The sequence below is a fragment of the Artibeus jamaicensis genome, unplaced genomic scaffold (genome assembly GCF_021234435.1).
Source record: "Artibeus jamaicensis isolate MK-2021 breed Jamaican fruit bat unplaced genomic scaffold, CSHL_Jam_final contig_1998, whole genome shotgun sequence".
NCBI classification, from domain to species: domain Eukaryota; kingdom Metazoa; phylum Chordata; class Mammalia; order Chiroptera; family Phyllostomidae; genus Artibeus; species Artibeus jamaicensis.
Genome location: NW_026521407.1, coordinates 11,708,570 through 11,732,825, shown reverse-complemented (window position 1 = coordinate 11,732,825; position 24,256 = coordinate 11,708,570). Strand labels below are relative to the sequence as shown.

The window sequence follows — 24,256 nt, the reverse complement described above, 5'->3', positions numbered from 1 at the left end:
CTACATTGTAATTAAAGGAGTGCTATATTTCAGAGATTAGCAAAAATAAAGATGTCATTCCCACCCCCCACCAAAAAAAAAACACACTAAGATTTTGGTCAAAGCAATACTAATACTCAAAGTGAGGTTCCAGTTGGACTTTTGGAATTATCGTCTCTTACATGTCATGCTGCCTGGGGTATCGTAATAGAACCTCATCTCTTCTCTCTACATTCTCTCAGGGATAAACTTGTTTTATAGAAAGTTTACATCAACTACCAATTATATACTATGCTCAAAAAATTTCAGAAGGAAGCTCAAATTATAAGTAGACATACGGGAGTTTGGGGGTTATTTCCTAGACCCTACTACATACACCAAAACAGATGAAACACTGCCATCACCAGTTCTCTCCCTACTGCAGTTAACCCATTTCTCTTAATGTTTCAGTGACTGCCATAACCTACTATCCAAGCCAGCCATCCTCCCCTCCTCACTTTTCATCAGTCACCTCATTTAGTCCCAAACCTTATACATGCTTCCTCCTCAATGTCTCTGAAATTCAGCCATTTCTCTCCATGCCCGATGAAAATTATTTCCATAATTTCTTTGATTGAAGAAGGTACTAATTAGTACTAATAAGGTACTAATAAGTACCTTCTTCAATGTTTGAATTTCTATACCAATTAATTAAGGTATTATAGATACTTATATACATGTTCCTTATTTGTGTTTATGATAGGGTAAGGAGTCCAAAGTCAAGTCAGCGCAACTGGTATAATGTAAGATATCAAGATAATACATAGAGTTTAAGGATCTAAAGTTTGAAAAATAATCACACACTTCTGGTACTGGCCATATAAGAAAGACAGATTTACATTATCTCCTGAAATAACTAAATTAGCCCTAAGCAAAAGGTTGTTATGAACCCTGAATAACAATACTTAAAAAATCAGAATAGACAGAATCAAATTTATTCCAATTAACTTGAGTGCATCCTAGGAATACGAAACAATCCACCACTAGACAACATGATATTGGAAAAGCCCAGCAGGAAGAAAACCTATGCCAAGGAGAAAAATGAATCAATAGAAAAAAGCCTGATGAAATAACATGGTGAAAAGAAGTAGCACACAAAGGCTCTAACATCTAACATAAAATAAATGTTCCTTATGGTCAAACACTGACTTAAAGGTGAAAGGCAGGAAGATGACACAGAAATATAAACTATACAAAATAGATAGAGGGGGGAAGAATTTTTAAAATTGATCAAAGAATCAGTAAGCTGAGAAAATACCAAGTGGTCAACATACATAAAATTGGTGTCATAAAAGGAGAGAAAGGGATTCACAAAAAATATTTGAAAATATATAATTACATGAGAGTTTTCAAATTTGATGAAAACTATAAATTCATAGACCTGGGAATCTCACAAGACCCAAGCGGAAGAAATCCACAGCCACAGGTTTAATTTATTTTCTATTTTTCCATAGCATTTCTATTTTTTCTACTGATTTCCACTTTGACCTTCATTATTTCCTTTCTTCTACTTATTTTGTTTTTCTCTTTACCCTAGGACATTTCTTCATTACTTTTAAAAGGAGGGGGTGGGGGAGGGGAGAGAGAGATAGACAGACAGATGGACAGACACCAATGTAAAAGAGAAACAGATTGGTTGCCTTCTCAATGGTGCTAAGACTGGGACTGAACCTGCAACCTGGGCGTGTGCCCTGACCGGAAATCAAACCCCTGACCTTTCAGTCTATGCAACATGGCTCCAACCATCTGAACCACACAGGCTAGGGCTCCTTTCTCGTCTTTTAAAATGCTTAACTTTTTCTAGTTTCTGAATGTGAAAGCAGGGGTAATTGATTTTAGAACTCTACCTTTCATAGGACAGGCAATTAGTCCTATAAATTTCCTCTTGAGTACTGACTTAGGGCCATCCCACACATTTTCTACTTTTCTTTAAACTTTTCATTTTGAAATTATTATGAGTTCTGTGGGGAAAAGGGGTCCCTAGTTCACTGTAGGTGGGAATGCAGACTGGTACAACCATTATGGAAAACAGTATGGAATTTTTCTAAGAAAACTAAAAATGGACCTGTCTTATAACCCAGCAATTCCATTGCTGGGACTATATCCTAAGAACCCTAAAACACCAATCCAGAAGAACCTATGCACCCCAATGCTCATAGCAGCACAATTTACAATAGTCAAGAGTTGGAAGCAACCTAGGTGCCCATCAGTAAATGAATGGATCAAAAAATTGTGGTACATATACACAATGGAATTCTATGCAGCAGAAAGAAAGAAGGAGCTCCTACCCTTTGCAACAGCTTGGATGGAACTGGAAAGCATTATGCTGAGTGAAATAAGCCAGGTGTTGAAGGACAAATACCCCATGATCTCACCTTTAACAGGAAGTTAAACAACAAAACAAACAAGCAAGCAAAATAAAAACGACACTGAAATAGAGAACAGGGGGGACAGTGACCAGAGGGGAGAGGGGAGGGAATTTCAGGGGAAAAAGGGGAAGGATGTACTGGAACTAGTATAAAGGACACATGGACAACAACTAAGGGTGGAAATGGGAGGGAGGTGGGGGACATGTGGGCTGGGATGGGAGTAAAAGACAGAATACTGTAGTTGAAAAATAATTTAATAAAAAAATAATGAAAAAGAAGTTACAAAACAGTACAGAGAGATCTTGTATAAACTTTACCTAGTTTCAAAACCCAGAAGTTGCCTTTATACAATCCATAGACCTTATTCAGATGTTACCAGCTTTACAAATACAATTTTATAGACACATTTTGTGTGACAGAGTGTGTGTATGTTTGTGTACAGTTCTATCCAATTTTATCACTTGTTGATTTGTCTAACCCCTACTACAATCAAGATACAGAACTGTTCCCTCACCACAATGATCTACCTCACGTTCTACAGTCACATGCAGCATCCTCCCTACTGCTTTGTCTCTAAGACCTGATCTCTATAATTGTCATTTTGATAATGTTATATAAACAGTCTTTATTTCTATTTGTACTTTTTAGATTGTTGTATGCAAAGTTTGAATTGGCTTTTTTTTAACACAATATCCATGAAACTCATATAACTTTTGCATGTATTTATACTGCAATCAACATTTTTTTGCTGAAGAATATTCTAAGACATGAATGTGGTTTTTATTTTCATTCAGTTCAAAATAATTTTTTGAAGATTTTATTTATTTATTTTAGAGAGAGGGGAAGGGAAGGAGAAAGGGAGAGAAACATCAATGTGTGCGTGCCTCTCGAGCAACCCCTACTGGAGATCTGGCCTGCAACCGAGGCATGTGCCATGCCTGGGAACAGAACCAGAGACCCTTAGGTTCGCAGGCCTGTGCTCAATCCACTTAGCTACACCAGCCAGGGCTAGTTCAAAATAATTTCTAATTTCCCTTTTAATTTCTTCTGTGTACCACATATAATTTAGAAGTATGTTGTTTAGTTTCTAAATATTTGTGGATTTCCCAGAGATCTGTTATTTATATGTTATTTAACTCCTCTGTGGTCAGAGGATACACTTTGTATGACTTGAAAGCTTTTAAATTGACTGAGACTTGTTCTATGGTGCAGAAGATGATCTACACTGATCACTGTTTCCTATGCACTTGACTGTATTTTCTACTGTTGTTGGGCAGAGTGTTGTACTTAGTCTGATATAGCAACTCAGGGTGTAAAGTGTGTTTCTCCTACGCGGCACATAGTTGGAGCTTATACTGTTCTCCAATTTGAGAATCTTTGAATTTTTATTAGTATGTTTAGATCATTCATAATGAATATTAGTATGTTTAGGGTCACATCATCTTGCTTATCTGTTTCCATTTTATTTCCTTTCTTGCTGTAGATTACTTTCGATTATATTATGTACGGCTTTAACATCAGTTTATCTTTAAGTGATGTTACACCACTGCATATACTATAAAAACCTTACAATAATAATGTCCCATTTCCCACACTCCTATCCTTTGTACTACTGTTGACATTGTGTTTGTGTATCACACATTCATACACACACATACACTTTAAAGACATTACATTGGTGTATATAAAAATGTGTCTATACAAACATACATGCATATATATTTTTAAAGACCATAATGCTTTAATACTATATTAGTGTTTACAGTCAATTGTATTATTAAAAGACTTGAATAACTACCAAAACCCCCACATATATTGTATGTTCTAACCATGGTGTCATCTTTTTTCTGCGTAAAGGACTTCCTTTAAGATTTCTTGTACAGCATGTCTGCTGCTGATAAATTCTTTAATCTTTTGTACATCTGAAAAAATATTTTATTTTAGCCTCATTTTGAAAGATATTTTTGAGAATATAAAATTCTGAGTCAGCAGATGTTTCCTTTCAGTACTTAAAAGAAATATGTCATTCTCATCATTGTTCCTCAGTACGTAACATCTTTTTTTAACTCTGGCTGCTTTTAAGATTTTTCTCTTTCCAAGTGATTTTGAGCCGTCTGATAATGAGGTACATGGTATGGTTTTTCTTCATGCTTCTTGTGTTTGGAGATTTACTGTTCTCCTTGGATCTGGGATTTTATATCAGAGATGAAATTTTTGTGGCTATCTCTTCTGTCCCACCAATCATCCTGATTTGGGGAGTCTCATTTCAAGTATACGTCAGCTTACAGCTCAGTAAAACTGTTTTTAATTTTTTTTTCTGTGTTTCATTTGAGATCATTTCTCTTGGTCTATCTTCAATTTCACTAATATTTTCTTCAGCAATTTCTAATTTATTCTTACTCTCATCCAATACAGCCCTCACACCTAGGTTTTCATATCCAGAATTTTAAGTCTACTTAATATTTCCCATATCTCCATCTTTTTAAACCTATGGAGTACAGTCATAATAACTTTTAGTGTTACTCTTCCTGACCCTGTATGATCTTTAGGCACTGTGCCCGCTACAGTTCTCTGATGCTTGCTGTTTCCTCGGCTTCGGGCAGTTCCCCACACCCACCTGCACTATGTCGAATACTAGAAGATGACCCTCTGCAGATACTCAGACTCTCAGTCTGTGCTGATCTATTCTCTCTAATAACCTGTCCAGCTAATTCCAGGTCAGGATTTAACAGACAGTAAATATTTAGGGCTTTGTGGGTCATATTGTTTCTGCACTATTACTCAACTCTATGGTTATTATTTTAAAGTGGCCATAGACAATATAAAAATGAAATGGTGTTGCTGTGTTTTAGTAAAAAGTTTATAGTAATAGCTTATGATAGTTTGCTGATAGGTACTCTTCCTGGGTCTTTCTGGGCTCTGAGTGCTGCCCACTTTGTATCCCACTTGTATTCTCCATCACTGCAACACAGTCTAGAAAACCCTTTAAGGCACCAACCTGAGGCAACTGTAGAGCTCACCTCATTAGTTTCCCATCTCTCAAGGACCACTGTCCCTTATTCCCTGATGTCCAGTGACTTGAAAACAATTGCTTTATAGTATATCCTATTTTTATTGTTGTTTCAAGCGAGATGGCCAATCTTATCCCTATTATTCTACCTTTGTGTGGAGCTACTATTATTGAAATGAAACCTCAAGAAATACTCCATTAAATGAAAGCACATTATTTTCATACACAAATCAAATTGAAACACGTTTCTTTGGAGGCTTTTAAACCACTTTCAATGTTCTCCATTCCTTTCCACCTGGTGTCAAAGGCTCTCCCACCTTTCCTATAATGCTTTTATAGGTAGAGGAAAACAACTACATTCCCAACAAAACACAGGAAGGTTCTATAGATCCCTGTCACCTTTCCATTGTGAATCAAAGCTATATTTCTATTGAAAGATCTTTTGTTACTACTTAACAAAGAAAAGTCAGTAAGCTTACAGAGGAACTTCTCACGTACCCATGTATGACCTTCCCCCAACAAAGCTAGCTAATGTCAGCAACTTAAAAATACTGCCACTGTCTAATTACCTGAAAGAAAAGGAGGAAACATTATTTTTCCCTGTGAATACAAATTCCCCAAGTCCATTCAGTAAGTCCTGTTTTTCATTCACAATTTGGGAAGCTCTAAAACAGAATACTTTAGAATTATAGTTAAAACGCCTAATTTAGAAAAGATAATTATAGCATGTAATTTTTTGAAGAAAAACTCGCTAATCTCTGCTACAATCTTTTCATAAACTATTCTCAAGATTACTTATGACCAAGGCAAAACATTTTTTGCTAATAAATTCTCAACTTATACCTTTACTGAGCTATATAACAAGATTAGATAACCATTCACTTTGCACATATAAATTAACCCATCTACTCAAAACATATGAATTTGCTGTTATTTGACTGGCATTTCCTATGGCTCAACCTAATAAGTAATAGTCCTCCCTGCCTCCACAGGAATCTCTGTAAGGAGCATTCAAGTATGATTCAATGCTACTCCAAAATTCCTTTATTTTATTATATTGTTATAGGTAGGAAATGTGACTACAGTTACATATACAAAATTTGGCACTTTTACTAACTTCACTTTCAAGTCAGGTAAGATGTGAGTGTTTCAGGCAGGGCTTCCTTTCCTTGCCCCACCAGTCACTCTTCCTGCCATATACCCAAAACTCTGTTTATCAACCAGCAGGGGATCTGTTAGGGTTACCTGGCTGGAGGGGGGGGTGGGTCTTTGCTAAACATCCTGCTCTTCTTTCCCTGAGACAAAGTCTCTTTCTCATTTCGATTTACATCACTCTTCCTCAATTATTATTATAATTTACAGAGTTCGCACAAGTCTGCTTCATGTGGTCCGTGGATCCAAATACAACCAAAGAAAATGCCTGCCAAATTTGTGAAATTTGTGTTGAGTTTTACTCCAAATGGTTACATTTGAAAATACTTGTATTTTTTTAAAGATTTTATTTTATTTTTTTAAGAGAGAAGGGAAGGGAGAGAGAAAGAGAGGGAGAAAGATCCAAGTATGGTTGCCTCTCACACACCCCCTACTGGGGACCTAGCCTGCAACCCAGGGCAATCATGTGCCCTGACTGGGAATTAAACTGGCGATCCTTTGGTTTGCTGGCTGGTGCTCAATCCACTTAGCCACACCACCCAGTGGATTATTCAAAGTATATTATTAAAAGTATAATTCAGCCAGGGCTGAAATACTTTTAGTAATGTATTTATCTGTTGCCTTCAAGTTAGAAAATAAGAGGTGATTTTCAATATAGTTAAGTAAAACAAAAAAAAATCCCCAGCATTACATATGGTATACATATGGTATATTTGTGTTTCAAGAGGTCATATTGTTTCAAATGGCTTCAGTAAAGCGCATTGGAGAAAAAGCAAGAAAGTAATAAGGAAGTCTTTTTCTTTAATTTATTGATTTTAGAGAAAGAGGAAAGGGAGGGAGGGAGGGAGGGAGAGAGACAGCCAGAGAGCCACCAATTTGTTGTTTTATTTATCTACACATTCATTGGCTGATTCTTATTTGCACCCTGACTGGAGATGGAACTCAGAACGCTGGTGTATTGGGAGGATGCTCTAATCAACTGAGCTACCTGGCCAGAGCAAGAAGTCTTCTTAATGACGTTCTAACTTGCATAAAGGGCTCAACAGATAGGCAGGCAAAGGTGTTCTCTCTAAACTGGCTCCAGCATTGACTTTACCAATCGTATTTCAGGCCTTTTTTTTTTTTTTTTAAGATTTTATTTCTTTATCTTTAGAGGGGAAGGGAAGGAGGGAGAGAAAATCAATGTATGGTTGTCTCTCATGTGTCCCCTGCTGGGAAATGGCCTGCAACCCAGGCATGTGCCCTGACTGGGAATCAAAGCGCGATTGTCTGGTTCGCAGGCCGGAGCTCAATCCACTGAGCTACACCAGCCAGGGCCATATTTCAAGCCGTTAACTCTCTGACGCAGATGTCCATGTTTTGCAGACTGAATTCCTTCAGTCATGTAATATACTCACATACTCAGTAATCTCAATCACATAACCTTTCTTTATGGAAGATACAGACGAATTCTGTGTCTATACGCACAATGTAAAGAAGCAGTATAATACTTATTACAAAATTACCTGTCTCTTTGGTATTTTTTACCTATTAATTGTAGTTATAATAACATTTCACAAGATACAAAAAAGCATATTAATTATTATCCATCACTTGGATAACAGATATTACATGGTCAAAATCAGATAGCCAGAATAGGTATTTCATTATTAAGGCTCTAAAGTCTATTATTTGAAAATAAGCACTTTTGAGATAAGTAACAACAGTACAGAATGATGCTTAAATGTATATATCGTTTATAGTTTTTAAAGGGCTTTGGCCTCATTGACCATAACACCTTTATAACAGCAAGTATTATTATTGCTGTTTTATATTTATCAAATTATTGGGAAATAGTTTGGAATTAGAACCCAAGCCTTTTCATCATTATCCCATTGCTAGTCCATCTGATATTCAAAAAGTCCAACAGGAAATGCGTTATATTACACATTTTAATTAGAAACCATAGAATCATCAGTGACTATGTTCTTTCAAATTATCTCTAATTCCTTTCTATTCCAACCCTGCACTACCTCACAGATTTGTCCTGTGTTCTCTGTAATACAGTCTTAATTAAAGCCCTCGCATCTTGCTCCGGGATCACCCAGCCTCCACTCCCCTCCCTGCCCCTCCTCTGAACCTCCTTTTACAAGACTGCCAGAGTGATCATTCTAAAATGCAATTCTGATGGTGTGGCTCTGATGCCTGAAAATATTTGACGGCTTGCTACTGCCTACAGTGGCGGTTTATAAACCATGCACCTGGAGATTTGTGAGGTTCTAAGAACTGGACAAAGGTGTTCAGAGCTGCTAAAATCAAGTAATACCAATGAGCTTAATTTGCTGGAACAAAAGTATTAAGGGATAAAGATAGTTGGGTTTGTTTTTTTGCCCCTGTCATTTTCTTACATATTTGAGACTTGCAAAATTAGTTATTTTTCACCCATGATGAGAGGGTAGAGGAAAATGTGCTCATTACTTTAATTAAATATCATGCAAATGTCATGTATTTTCTAATCCATATGAAGGAATTTAATATATGCTTAGATAATCTAGAACCTAACAATTTTATGTACTTAGCTTTTGAACCAGGAAACCACTTACATACTACCCCTCTCTGTAAAGTCTTTGGCAACTAAAGTACTGCCCTCATAGTTCATTGTACAGACCAACTCTTCACGATGCACCCATTTCCCTGCATTTCACTTTTTTATTAAATGCCTCTCTCTCTAAATAGACAGTGAATTCACTGACAACAGAAGAACAAACTATCCACATCTAAATAAATCCCAAGTGCCTGACACATAGAAGTCACTCAATAAATACACACAGGAAAAATCAGTGAGTTCACTTATCTCAGAGAACAAGACTGCCAACTATTTATTACAATTATGGAGTTTTGTAACTGTACAGCACAGTCAACAAATTTTCTCTGTTTTCAGTATAATATATAGCACATTACATAACATAAAATAAAACTTTTAGAAGTATTTTCCTCCATGCTGTATAAACACCGCCAAGTGAGAAAATAAGTTCAATACAACAAAACCCCATTAAAAGCATAATGTTAATTTTTAGGAAGTTTCTTTCAAAACATGCACTGCTCAGTGCCATGACTTTTAATTAAGGATCCGGTCGATTCTACAAAACCGAATTATAATTGTAAAGAATTTTTAACTCTATGACCACAAACTGGATAATAAACATTCAATTGTCTTTTCATGATTCCCCTACAAACAAGGCTGCAAATTTTGTCCTTAAGGAAAAAAAGAATCTGAATCATCTCTGCAAATGTAAGGGCTCAGACATGAAACTAAATGAAACTAAACGAACAAAAACCCAATGCAGTTGCAATCGCTACTTCATTATTGCAAGTAAAATACTACAAAAAGAAAAACCTGCTGATACAGTTTTCACAGTGAAAAGTGCTTAGCTGTTTTTTTATGAAAGTTTATTATATCTTTTTTTTTCTTTTTTTAACTTTTGAGCCCACCAGACATTGCCTTGATATAAACTTGCGTAACTGCAGGGCTACCTCTCATGGCCAGGGAAGACGAGCAGCCAGAGGCAGCTCAGTGGGTACCAGGTCTTATGGTTTCTACTGTGGTAAATAATTTACGGGCCTCCGGCTACCTGTTTACAGCCTATGGACGATGGACCAGTGGTGATATGCATGGCTACATTAAAAGTCAGCATTTTAAGATGAAATCTCAAAATGCTGCATGGAAGGAACAAAACAAAAACTACTTACAGCCAGCAAGCAGGAACTGGTAATACTGTACAGCATCTGCAGCGAGGAGCAGAGGGTGGTTTGCATTAAATGGTGGCTGCAATTCATTCCATTGAGGCGTTCTGAGGAAACAGCAAAAGAAAAATTAATATTTAGGCTTAATAGATGATATGTAAATCACCATCACTGTCACCACATACAGACATTGATATAAACTCACACTATCTTTGTAATCATTAAAACGAACTTGTTGGAGTGCTGAAACCTGAAACACAAGGCCATCTGCTTAGAAAGAATAAAAAGGTGGCAGTGAGTCATACAAACTACACAGAGCCAATATCGGTTTGAAGCAGAAGCCCCTCCATGAGGACAGACATTCAAATTACTGGACAGAGAGGAGGTGCAGAATTCTAATTTTACCTAATTCCTGACAATTGGTAGAGCTCTCTCGTCTCAGAATGTGTGCGCATTTTCAAAGAAAATAAAGCAGGTAAAAGCGATTGGAAAAAAAAGTTATGTTAACAGTTGACTGATTATAGACCTAACCAGCATCTGAGTTCCAAAATAAGCCACTTATTTCAACAATGATGGTGCAGTAATTTTAATTAGATCTGTCCCCTCACGAATGGTTTGATAAATAAGACATTGATCAGATTAATCTAGTGCAGTAAAGCAGCAGTAAAGAATGCTGGAGCCTTCAAAAATCAATATAAGAATATTTTAAAATGTCAAACAGAAAGGGATCATTTTTGTGTCTGTTTTTGTCTGCTTCCTTCCATACATACATCAGGGCCAGTCCTCTCTGGCTTTCCTGTACCACTGTGCTCTATGCAGAACAGGCTGTACTTTAGATTCCAATTCCCGATCCTTATTAGCTTACAAGGATTCTAAGGACTAGGTACTTTTAAGAAGGAGTCTGAGTAATAAACATTTCTACAGTCTTAACCTTTGTATCTTAGGGAATCACTTTAAAGAAAGCCTTGCAATCTATTTATATTAGTTTCTATTCTCTTTAGTGGCTGCCTCAATGTACACTCTACTTTCAGCGAGCATCAGACTGAAAATAAGAGGGAGCACTAAAGCTCTGCCTGTGGAAAATTAAAACAAAACAAAACAAACAAACAAAAAAACCCAACTCCTAAAAAAAGGTAACACAAAGATTCGAGGAGAAGGGAGTTCAAAAGGAGGTATTCTCCAAGGCATATACCAAAGACAGCTGAAAACACAGGGCCACACTAAAATTTATACATAAAATGTTCTTAGTAGCATAATGCATGGCAGGTAAAAAGTGAACATGTCCATCAACTGATGAATGGATAAATAAAATGTGGTACATCCACACAATGGAATATTGTTCGGCCATAAAAAGAAATAGGGTTCTGATACATGCTACAACATGGATGGACCTTGAAAATATTATTCTAAGTGAAGGAAGTCAGATGCAAAAGGTTACATTTTGATTCCATGTATATGAAATGTACTAAGTTGGCAAATCTAGAGATGGAAAGTGAAATGAATGACTGCTAATGGGTAAGAGGTTTCCTTTGGGAGTGATGAAGTCTGTGTTGGTGAGTATACCACACCTAGTGAAAATTCACTGTAAATGAATGAATTGTATTATGTGTAAATTATATCTCAATTTTTAAAAAATTTATCAACACATGCCACAATAGGGATGAATGAAAATAATTTTCCTGGGTGAAAGAAGACAAAAAAGTACACACTCTATGATTTCATTTATATATAAACTTCTACCATAAATAACCTATAGTGACAGAGCAGATCTGAGGCTGCATGGGGCTCCATTTGTAAGTAGTGATAGAGAGGGGCAGGAGGGAGAGAGTAAAAAGCAGTATTAGACACCATTTGCAGGCAACAGATAAATTCATACAGTAAATTATGGGATGGTTTCCATAGCTGTATACCAATATCAAACCTTATCGAGTTGTATACTTTTAATATTTTATGCAATAGAGCTGTTAAAAAAAATGCATATTGTATATTAACTATAATCAAAAAAACCTTTTTCTTAAACAAAAAAAGAAGAGAAAAAAAGGAGGTACTACCTAACCAGAGTCCAGCTGGCTCGAGGTGATGTCATCATTTCCAGTGGGGTGTCATCACTAATCTTGGGTGCAGTGCTAAGTGGCCGTGGCTCCATCAGGTGCTCCACCAAGGTCCCATAGCAGCTAATAATGTAGAGAGATTCAACGACAACTTGTTTGGACTGATCTACAAGCAGAAAAACAGAGCCTGGGTGTTTGACTGTGACAAAAAAAGGAGGATGGCATATTTTTTACAAGTTCCTGAGACTCCTGGGAGAAAATAACACAGAATGTTTTTCACATGGTGTCCACCCCTTGCCTAAAGGCTGCCTCTCATTTAAGAATATAGTAATGAATATAAAAGTCTCTATGCTGTCAATGTTTTTTTTAAATCTTAAGCAATGTATTTCAAGAATTATATAAATAGACTCGAATTTCTAATATAGTGGAACAATATTTTTCATTCTTGTGTATTTGTCTACAACATGTGTCCCACATTATGAAAAATCAATGACTTTAGGTGGGACAAGGAAGACAGACTGACATGGAGCAGTGAATGGACTAAGTTACACCGGATGTACCCACTCTAGTGCACGAGAGGCTCCTTGCAAGCCTAAATCAGCACACCTTTTAAGTATGTTCTCTCAGCAAACTTTCTCTTTAAAATTTCTGGATTCAAACAAACAAACAAACAAACCAGTAGAAAACACACATATCCTCCTCCCCCAAATTCTCTTCTATCAATGGGATCACTGTGCCCATGGTAAATGAAGACCAGTCATACTTTGAGGTCAGGTGTTGAATATGGATCTAATCAAATGACTTTATACGGAGTACACATGTCCTCAGTACCAAAACAGGTTTAGTCCTCTCTCTCGGGTTTTATAGTAAACCTAGGAGCATATAAAATCATTCATGAATGCTGGGTGGGTCACCTTATCTCTATGCCAGAGGAATTAATTACAGCTGATTTGAGAGAATGGCTAATGACCAGTCAGTGGAGCATAAAGGAGTAGCAAGTTAAAAGGGTAATTAGAACAGAAGGGAGAAGCATTTGAAATCGAGCTTCGCTGAGGGTTTTAACTAGCAACAAAAAGTCATTTCGATAACATCGGTAAAGCTAAGGAGGTAACAAAAAAATAAAGATGGGATAAGAAAATGGAAGGCTTGCATACTGTACTGTGTCCTCTCCCACTCAGGTAAGGAACCTGCTGTGCCTGAGATCCTATTTCCAAGGAAAGGGTCACTGAAAGGCGATAACAGGGAAGGGGCTGCGTCTGGCTGCCGGGTTAAGCGTAAAGGAGAGCCATTTTGCCAAGAACAATACAGCCTGTGGAACTCTTCAAAGAGGTACCTCGCTAACAACTCGGTTTGTGACCTACTTTAGTAGAATTAAAAGAAGGGGGAGATCTTATTCAAAATGAAATACTTGGTCCACCAATGTAAGCACTCTCTTCCACACAGAATCAACGGGCAATCGCATACTAAACAGTAATTACATAAACATTTTAGGTATTGAGCTTGATGGTAAATAAAGGGATTTAAAAAAACAAAACAGCCATATCAATTCAAAAGAGCAATGGTTACCATAAAAGGTGACCCATTTTTCTGAGTGGCAGACTTTTTAATTATTTAATTTATGAAATGGCAAAGTTGTTTATGATTTTTTTAAGTCGAGATTTAGCCTTTGAAAACCTGGTTTCAAAGTCTATTCCATCACTTACTAACTATTGCTTCTAGCTAAGATATTTAAACTCACTAATCTCAAGTTCTTCATATCTAAAATAGAGATAAAAATTTTAAATTAAAAATAGAGATAACAAGGTTTTTCCTATCCACACCTCTCCACACCTAGAGAAGGTATGAAATTAGTTTGTCAAAAATGTAAAGGCTACATTGAGAACACCTGTAAACGGTCACTAACAAAGCAAAACAAAAACACCCAATGGGCAATTTATTTAACATATAGTGAAAAGATAACCTTTCTTCTTGATTAGTCTTGGGTAGTTGAGAAAGACATGCTTATTGAATGAAAAAAGTAGTTTCTAAAATATCAAGTTCAGGATTATTCAAGGAGAGCAGCTATGAATTTTCCTCAAGAACAAATACTACAAACACTCAGTTTCATTCTTGGCAAAAATACTCACCTTTTTCTCTTTTCAGACCTGCACTGTTTGCAACCCACGACCTGGACGTTCCAAACATTGCAGCCACGCAAAACTCTCCGCCCACCGATTTGCTGGGCGAAATTTGCGGAGGTGGTTTAACTTTGCTTAAAAAATAAAATAATAAAAATATTACCATGATGAACTCACAGTCCTTGAGATGACATATTTTCCTTAAAATTCCACCCCTAAGTATTCAAACCCTCCAATGCAGCCATGCATTTTGCCTTACTAACTGGCGATGTGAGACTGTGCTCTGGAGTCAAAGTAACATTAGTCCAGAGTTCCAGAGCACTATCAGAATAGCAACTTATAAGGCCAATAAAAATTAACACCTTTTTGAATAAGTGCTGGTGAAATCCTAGTTACTTCTTTTCAGATGTATAACAATTCCCTGGAGACTTCAAAGTGGAACCAAAGAACCAGCATAAATATCTCATGATAATAAAACAGTTTATTTACCATTTCATTTTGATATATAAGATTTGGGATTGACAACTCATTTGAATGGAGGCGGCACGAATGAAAATAATGAGGTGATACACAGTGAAACCCTGAAAATGCTCTTAGCCACAGTGCTATGTAGAGTTACCAGGGGCGTCCCACATTTTAGCGTCTCTGGGCCACACTGGAAGAAGATGAGCTGTCTTGGGCCACACATTAAATACACTGTGACATGTAATCACACACACACACAAAATCTCATACTGTTTTAAGTAAATTCACGATTTTGTGTTGGGCCACATTCATAGCTGTCCTGGGCTACATTCGGCCCGTGGGCAGCAGGTTGGACACCCCTGAACGCGTGTGGAGATCTAATGATGTAATACAATTATGTTCCCTCATCTTCCAATTTGCTTTTTCTCCGTAGATTTGTGAAAATGATGTGTGTATTTTTGTTCTGTTTCTCATGTTTGAGGGTGCATTAAGTAACTGTTATTTCACATATTTCACATATCTAACCATTAAAAAGCACTTGTTTTCCCCAAATCAGCTTTCACACTGCCAACTTCTAATGCCAACCCCACCTCTTCCAATGCTGTATTTCCCTTCTCTTTGGATTTGTGAAAGGCTTCCCCAAAGCTCATCAGCCGTTCTGCCAACCACCTTATGTAAATGGTGGGACTGTCTTCCCTAACTCACAGACCGGAAAACAGCCTCCCTGCACACTGGGCGAGATCACAGGCTGCTCGGGCACAGGCATTACGGAGCTCTGATGCTCCTGCTCTGCTAGTCAGTCTCCAATGTCAAGTAACATTATTTCTACCTTGTTTTGCCCATTATCCTTTATCTCTTTATCTTTTAATAAAGTATGGTTGGATGGAGAAAGACTGGTTTTTGGAGTAAAGAAGAAACCTGAGTCTGAATCCAAAGGCTACCACTTATTAGCGGTGTGACTTTTGGTTCAGTTATCTAACATCCCAGAGCCTAAACTACTAGCATGTAAAATGGAAGTAGTAGTGCGGACCTCATAGGGATATTTTAAAGGTTAATAGATTTGTTCTCGAAGTGCCATCCCCTGGCTAGTAGTACCACCTTGGAACTTCTGAACATGCAAATGCCCATCAGGCCACATCCTAGATGTATGAATCAGAAAACTCTGGGGGTGGGACCTAACAATATGCATTTTTAAGGAGCCCTCCAGACATCAGGTGCATGGTCAGGTTTAAGAAACACTGTGTTAGGTAAAGTGCATAAAGCTTTAAGGGGCTGCCCTTATCGGAACTCTCCCATATCATCATGTTCAGCAATGCTAACTCCCTTCTCTATAGCACACCTAGTTTTTAAAAAATTAGACTTTGCTTTGCTAACCTCAGATCCCAGGTTCTCATGATGACTAAAATAGTCCCTCATATATTTTACCTCCTGAGCCTTCTGTTTTGACATCTTCTTGCTTGAGAAAGCAAAAAGTCTGGATCAGAGGCCAGTGATTGGTCTTTTTGGGTTCTCTCTTGCTACCAAGTCCATGGTAATGCACATTGCCATAGATGAAAAGGTCTCATTTTTCCATCAATAATACTTCCTAAGCACTGCATATCATTACCCATAAAAATCACATCCATGCCTAAAATACCAGTAACCTTTGCAGAACTGCAATAACCTACCAACAGAGAAGAAGAGCCCTCTCCACCTGAACAAATGTGCACCTTCCGGGGGAACTGGCACTGGAATTGTTCTTTCTGGTTATGATGTTCTTAGTTGTACCATATTAGAATATAAACTCTCCTTTCAAGCTTTATTTCCATCAATGAACAACTATCACTGAGCTGTTGAGTTTCTGTACTGAGCATCTTTTAAGTTCCATTGGTCATTTTGAACCCTTAGAGTTTGGGGGAGGTTAGAGGGAATGGGGCAGGGGAGAAATTAGGAGAGAGACCGAGAGAGATTGGGAGAGAGAAACATTGCAGAATTTTTTTAAAGGAGTTTCCAATTGTGTGACTATGTGGTTTTACTAGAATCACCATCAGGAAACAATAATACTGCAATGTACAAATAAACTTCACAAAGACAGAATTCAAAGCTCTTTTCAAGTTACTGAATATTATTTTTGTTTTTTAATCATGTGGTAAGCAACAAGAGAAAACAAGTGAGCATGCCACTTCTTAGGAGGGCACAGATTTAGAAACAGTTGCTACTGGGCTGGAGAGCAACCTTTATAATGTAGCAAAAAAGAGCAGGAATATGATAGGGCATCAATTTGCTCTTTGGCAATGCTAAAATATATTCTGTATGTCTATTAGTTTACAATCTAATCAGCCAATGTCAAAAGCTAAAATCGCTCACCCTTCTTTAATGTTGCACAAAGCTCAGCTTCTGAACACACAACTAAAAAGTACCAACACAGTATCATTTTACATAAACTCATTGTCTCCTGCAGAGATAATTTGTGTAAAAGTATGCTTAAAGTTATGTAATGATCATTTTTATTCTTATACTTATTTCTTCTTATTGTCCAATGAAGCCTTAATAAATAACATTAGTAAAACAGTTGGTGTTTAATAATTAAGAAATGGAGTTTGCAATCCTGAAAATAACTTGCTACCTCCTATATGACATAGCTCTGTGTATTAGGTATGAAGAATATTTGATAAACATATTCATAATACATTATTTCTATCACCAACCTACATTTGGAATGACTATCCTATTTGAGCAAAACAGAACATAAAGATGTGTGGGCATGTATATAAGATTTCCAGGAAAAAAAAAAAGAAGAAATAATCTGAAGATTACTATTAATAAAGTACTTCCAATGTAATATACCCAAAGGGAGAATATTTAACTTTGACTCACTTTGCCCTTCATCCTAAGTATTAAAAAGACCATGACCAGAAATGTGGGGAGGATGTAGAACTGAACTTTTCCACAATGACCCAAAATATTTCTACTGCCAAACAACCTTTTGGTAACAGAAAGGTAAAACAATGAAAAATGATACTTATGTGAAAGAAATAAGAGTGAAAAGAGCTAGCCTTGTAAGCTGTGCTTGCCCATACTGTGGGGGCCAACACTGAGGACAGCATTCCAACGCTAGGCCTTTTTTTCCTTCTTCCTCTCAACATCTCCCTTCATCCCCTAGGAGGGACTCAATAAATCTCATCACAAAACATTTGCAAGTTAAAAAGAATACCTCTGGGTGTTTGGAGCCCTTCTCTCACTTATGTATTAACCTAATAAATCAGTAATATGATATAAAAATATAATTTCAATGTATCTACATCCAGAAATTCAATTGTGCTGATTATGGTTATAAATGAACAAACACACTCATAGTACAGATGGACTCCTTTCTACTGAGAACTCATTCTTTTGATTCCCCGAGCCTATCATAAATGACCAAAAATAAAAATAAATATTTGGCTTCACTGTGAGCAAATGCAAAAGAAAAATGGGGTTAATTCAACTTTCACTGTGTCAGGCAAAATAATAATCATAAGACTTGACACAAGATAACAACATAATCAAAAGTAAAGTAAACACACAAAGAAACAAAATGAATAAGGTGCTAAATTAAAAAAACAGGAGTTTAACTTTTTGTCATCTCTTCTGGGAGACGGAACTGTTTAGTCAGAGAAGAAGAATCCTTTTTACTGCCATCAGAAGTTCTGGGGACATTAACATTACAACATCTTTTAAAATTATTTACAAACCTTGAAGTTATCAATTGGCTTGTACTGTATTATATAATCTGGTCAGATTAATATATTGAATTTCGCTGGGCTATTTTTTCCCCTCCAACATTACTGAAAAGAAAAAACCCCAGCAAATTCTATTGATATCTAGTTTAAAATTAGAAAATGATGCCCACTGGGATCATTTATACTATATCCTGCAGGACAGGATACAAGTGCTGTCTCTGTGGATGGCAGAAAAGCACCAGTGAAGTCCGACGTCTGGTTCTGAACGACTCGGGCATGAAGAAAGCTAAACTGAGACAGAAGCACCATTTCTCTCCTTCTCTAAAACATAAGTGTGTGGTCAATGTTTCAGTTTAAACTCTAGACACAACACTGGTGTGAGAATTACAAGTGGCTTAATGCCTTTGTGTTAAAAAATATTTTTCTTCATATTCCTCACTGGCATTAAGATTTGAAAAGGAATTTAGAAGTTTTCTCTCACTTTCAACTTTATTTTTCTAAAATAAGAACTGAGCGGTAAACAGAAATATTTTAAAGATATTAATAATATATCTAAAATTAGTCTATTGCAAATTGTTCTTAGAGATCTAACAAATTTATATAAACTTTACAGATAAAAGGTTATCTTCTCCATATATATCCTCCCTTTGAAAATGAAATTATGATATTTTATATTTTCGGAAGAAGAGAGCTTGAATAAAATATTTATTTTTAATTTTAATTTACTTGTTGTTCAAGTACAGTTTTCTGCCTTTTACTCCCATCCCAGCCCACCCCCCAGCCCTCCCCACCTCCCTCCTGTTTCCACTCTCCCCCTTGTTGTTGTCCACGTGTCCTTTATACTAGTTCCTGTAAACCCTTCCCCTTTTCCCCTGAAATTCCCTCCCTTCTCCCCTCTGGTCACTGTCAGCCTGTTCTCTATTTCAGTGTCTTTGGTTATATTTTGCTTATTTGTTTGTTTTGTTGATTAGGTATAAAATATTTATATATTGATCAAATAAATATTTTCAGACAAAGCTAATTAAAACTTTAATATACTTTTATATGTTTTAATTCTGTTTTAAAATTAACACTATATAATATGAACACAGGGTATGTGTAAGGGAGACATAAACTGTTACGTATATTTGTTTCTTTTGATCAGACATCCAAAAACAACAGCAGCTTAAACACACCACCACACCGGCACACCGTGAACTCAACCAATACGTGTTACTCATTTGTAACACTGAAAGCACAATTCACTTTTTAAAATTCACAATGGTATTTCTCTTAAAATTTCTGTATTAAAAATGTATCTATATGTGATTATTTTATTTTATACAGCCATTCAAACTCAAATATTCTAGAGTAGACATAATCTTTGGAATATATAAAATATTGTAGTTAAACGTCAAAGATGGCCTACACACTTAACTTCCAACTGTGTAGGTTTATTTTCTTATCGAAGGGAATGACATTATTTCAAATGGACTCATCTGAAACTATATGAATTAAACAATTAAACCAGTTTATCAAAGAAATAAAAATTAGTAGGAACTGCGAGTTATCAAAAGCAAAATCTCATTTAAATATAAATATTGCAACCTAAAAGTAATAAAAATTTGATGTAATTTATGTAATGTTTTAAAAGGAATTGTAGTAAAAATTTCATATTCTTCCAAAATACAAATATTACCCAACAACTAGAAGTACTATAAACATTTTTATTTAGAATAATTGTTTTATTTCAACAAAAAATAAACAGTAAATAAAACATTCTCAAGTTGAATGTCAAATATGGAAAAACAACAAAAACTGTTAAAACAAAGAAGCTCTTGTAAACAACATGGAAGTTGTCAAATTTATATTCATTCTGCTGTCTTAATTTGAGGTTTCATTAAGATCTTAATGGGAAAAACATGCACTGCTAGCAAAGGAGCGCATTCTAAAGGAGGATCTTTCAGACTAGCATAAGTGACTAAAAACGAGTTTCTTGTGAGCTAACGATGGCATCAAACAAACCACAAACCAGTCTTCTAAAAGACAGGCAATGATTTAAAAGTCTACTATATTTCATATATCCCTTTCTTTAATCTGGCTCTTTTAATCTTGTTTCAACCTCAAATCATTTCTGGTTGACAAGTGCTTTGGCTTAAATTTGAGGCGCACATAAGCTGTTGAAGGAACGGACTTTTCTTATTTAACATACAACATTTGTTACTCCATCTTCCCTTCTATGCTAAAACTTCAATCTTTATTAACATGCTAAAACTCTTTTCTTTGTACTTAGAATGAGACATTTATCCCACAATGGAATCTGATTTAATTCTAAGTTTAGTCTACAAAGAAATTTTGTCATACGGTGAATCTGGCATTTAAAAATCAACTGCTCACTATAAGCTCCTAAGTAAGATTCATGTATCTTATTTGTTTTGTTTTGTTTTCAAGAAATCTGATTAACAAAAGAATAAAGATGGACTTTCATGGAACTTTCATTCATTTATACCCTGAATTTGTTGAGAATAACTTCATAATCTGTGTCCTAATTTTGATGCTACATTTCACAAAGGAAATTTTTATGATGTTTGTTGCTCTATTCTCCAATGATAACAAAATTTTCAGATGTTCTTGTGGCATATGGACACTGAAATTAGTTTGTGTCTAATTACACTGTACCTCAAAGTAGTATTTAAACTTCTTTTTGTCCAACAAAAGAAAAAATATTGGGAGGGTTCTTTTCCAGTATAATGGGATAGTATGAACAATCCCCAATAACAGTTATGAGAAATATATATATGTAACTCTTTTAGTCTTTTGAGTCAATCTATAAAACTGATATTACTTACATTTCCCAAAACATCCTTTTGACTCACTTGCTCTTAAAAGAAAACATAATCTCTAAAGAAGTGTTTTTTCAAAATTGTATTTTTCATTTAAATATGGAAATAATAGTAGCTGTTAACATTTACTGAATTTTTATTTGTGCTAAGCAATTTATACCATCAGTTCATTTAATGCTCATAATGAACCTGTAACATAGGTGCTCCTAGTAACCCTATTAACAAATAAGGAAATCAAGAAACAGAAAAGTTTTAGAAAGCACCCAAGATCACATAGGTAGAAAGTGTACGAGCTGAGGTTTAAGATCTAGGCAGTCTGGTTTTGGAGCCCTGATTTTTAACCATTATGTTAAACACACTATACCAGGTTCTAAATACATTCTACTTCACATCTTTACATAAAAGTATTAAATACATTCTGTTTCTTTTCAATGGTCATATTCTCTAAGACAGACGAAGCTGTAGTTTATGAACTGCTATATAAGAATTTTCCAACATAAATGTAAGCTATGGTGAGTAGGTGCTATTAACTCAAAAATAATAAATTATCTGGGAGTTTTTTATGTGAAACACCAAAATTATTCAAAACAGAACTGACTCTTGTTCCTTTGGTACCAAATATAAAAATTTAGACGGCATTTTTATATTGCAGTAAATACATGTAGTAAATACATTTATACTACAAAATAAATCATATCTTTCAATGTTCAGCATGATATGTAGGAAGCTTCTATTACTATAATAATACTCAAAGCTTTAAATGTGTTAGCCTTGTCATATTACGCTAGCATTGTGAGAGAACTCTTCCAATTTCTTTTTCTTTAATATTAATCTGTGATTTTTTAAATTTAAATTTAAATTTTCAAGGATGAAGTAAACTCAAGAAAACTGCTGTTTTAAAGTATAAATATCAACATTCATGTCCCATCTCCAAACTGTTCAGAACCTCGGTGCATCCATCTGTGACCAGGCCATGCAACTGAAAACACCAGCACGAAACATCTACTTTCTGAGAGTACGACAAATGAATTAGGCATGCGGGACTGAACCGAGACTCACCATGGAGCTTTTATGGAAAAACACCCCGCTCCAAACAGATAAGGCCTTTGTGGAAAAGGGGGGAAAATGCACAAAAAATTAGAGGAAAACTCATTTAACATTAACAAATAACATGTAAATCATACTGTTATAGGGTATGAATAAAATAACTGAAAAAATTAGTAGTCATTGGTAATTCTGCTGTAGATACTAATGACCCTGATATAACCAATAAAAATGATGTGTAGTAACAAAGCCCTGAATTTTCAAAGGGTTAGAGATTTCAAAATGCTCTGTTTCTCCCCCTTTTCTGGAGCAACCCTGTGGGGTCCCTAGGTAAATTAAAATAAATTGCACTTCTGAGGCCCTTTAAAACAAAGTACAGGTTAAATGGAATAATCAGATGAAGAAAAGAGTGGGATCGGTAGCAACAGATGTGTGGTTGTGTGACACCAAACATTTAACACTAACTAAAGATAGCACAATAAAAAATCGATGAGCATTGTCTGCTGTTCACCCGTTGTAATCTCAAAGCCATAGAAAAGAAGCACATATTTCTAAGCTGTTAATTTCTAGTAAGTTGAACTGCATATTGCTGGTCAAAGGAATAAACATTCAATACAAGTACTATGATTTATTTTCATTTGGGGTCACACTCCAGGAAACTGGCCTTTCTCTTAATAGTAATACAAGAGATTAGCTCCCCTCTATTGGGCTAGGCTAGAATCAGTAAACTAAAGTCACAATTGCTTGTTTTAAACACAACTACGGATACAAAGTCAGACTGCAGTGTTACACATATTTCCTCTTAATACTCTCTTCACAGTAATTAACACATGCTATGCCCATTTGCACACAAAGACGGCTGACTGATTTAATTATACCCAGAACAAAATATTGCTGTAGCATCTGACACTTGGAAGGAAGATGTAACAAACTGAGAAGGAAAGCACACTGGCAAAACTCCGATATTTCCTTCTACTTTGGTGCTAAGGCACATTTCAAAAGTCCTGCTAATTAGTATTAATCTCCCAGTGAATTGAGTATATTTCACTAAAAACTGAATCTTGAAAATAATGCTTTCACAACACTAGCTGTAATTCTGAGGACTACAGTACAGAAGATAGACAGGAACAGAGACACTAAACGAAGTGAGATGGAAGAACTGAGATTTTGAAAAAGAGAAGGAAAAGAAGGAAACTTTACAGATGATGCCAATGCAAAGCAAGGAGCTCTCTCTCCCAGTTAATGGTAGGACCGCAGCCACAAAGACGGTATCCTCATTCACACTGAAAACAGTGGATTTCATACTTTTTTTTTACTGTGAGCCATAAAAAGATTTTTTTTCATGTACAAGCTGTTGTGTTTTTGTTTGTAATCAACTTTACAATTTTCTATTTCAATGTTTTCTAGACACTCATAATGGGATTTAGTTACAATGAAAATTAATACATGTCCCAACAGGGCAGGTCTGGGAGGGGCATGAGACTCTCTATTTCTAACAACCTCCTAGGTAATGCCAAAGCTGCGTGTTCACAGAACCAGTAGCAAAACTGCATTTTATTCTATGCGATTTCATTAATGACAGAAAAAATTCACAATCCCCTTTTCTGATTTCATGATTCACTAATCACATCGGAAACAAAATGCTACTGCAGCTCACCCTGCACCTTGACAAAATAGAACTGAGACCATGTGAAGACTAATCGGAAAATTTAAGGTGCAATACGTTTCCATATGCCCACGAATACCTCCCAGGTGAAGAGGTTATTGTTGGCTCACAGGACCTG

The 24,256-nt window shown here is 36.0% G+C and overlaps 1 protein-coding gene across 10 annotated transcripts in view; it reads right to left on the bottom strand.

The window, feature by feature from the left end:
- The window catches only part of BCAS3 (BCAS3 microtubule associated cell migration factor), a 493,516-nt gene that overhangs the window by 273,260 nt on the left and 196,000 nt on the right, over positions 1-24,256 (bottom strand). For 7 of the 10 annotated variants that reach the window (XM_053655011.1, XM_053655008.1, XM_053655033.1 and 4 more), the window contains exons 17-20: positions 22,488-22,532; positions 14,450-14,574; positions 12,324-12,489; positions 10,279-10,379 (exon numbers count right to left, since the gene is read on the bottom strand). In XM_053655011.1, coding sequence (XP_053510986.1) covers positions 10,279-10,379; positions 12,324-12,489; positions 14,450-14,574; positions 22,488-22,532 — 437 coding nt within the window. The remainder of the gene's footprint in view (positions 1-10,278; positions 10,380-12,323; positions 12,490-14,449; positions 14,575-22,487; positions 22,533-24,256) is intronic. The other 3 variants (XM_053655021.1, XM_053655041.1, XM_053655040.1) reach the window with 1 other exon arrangement.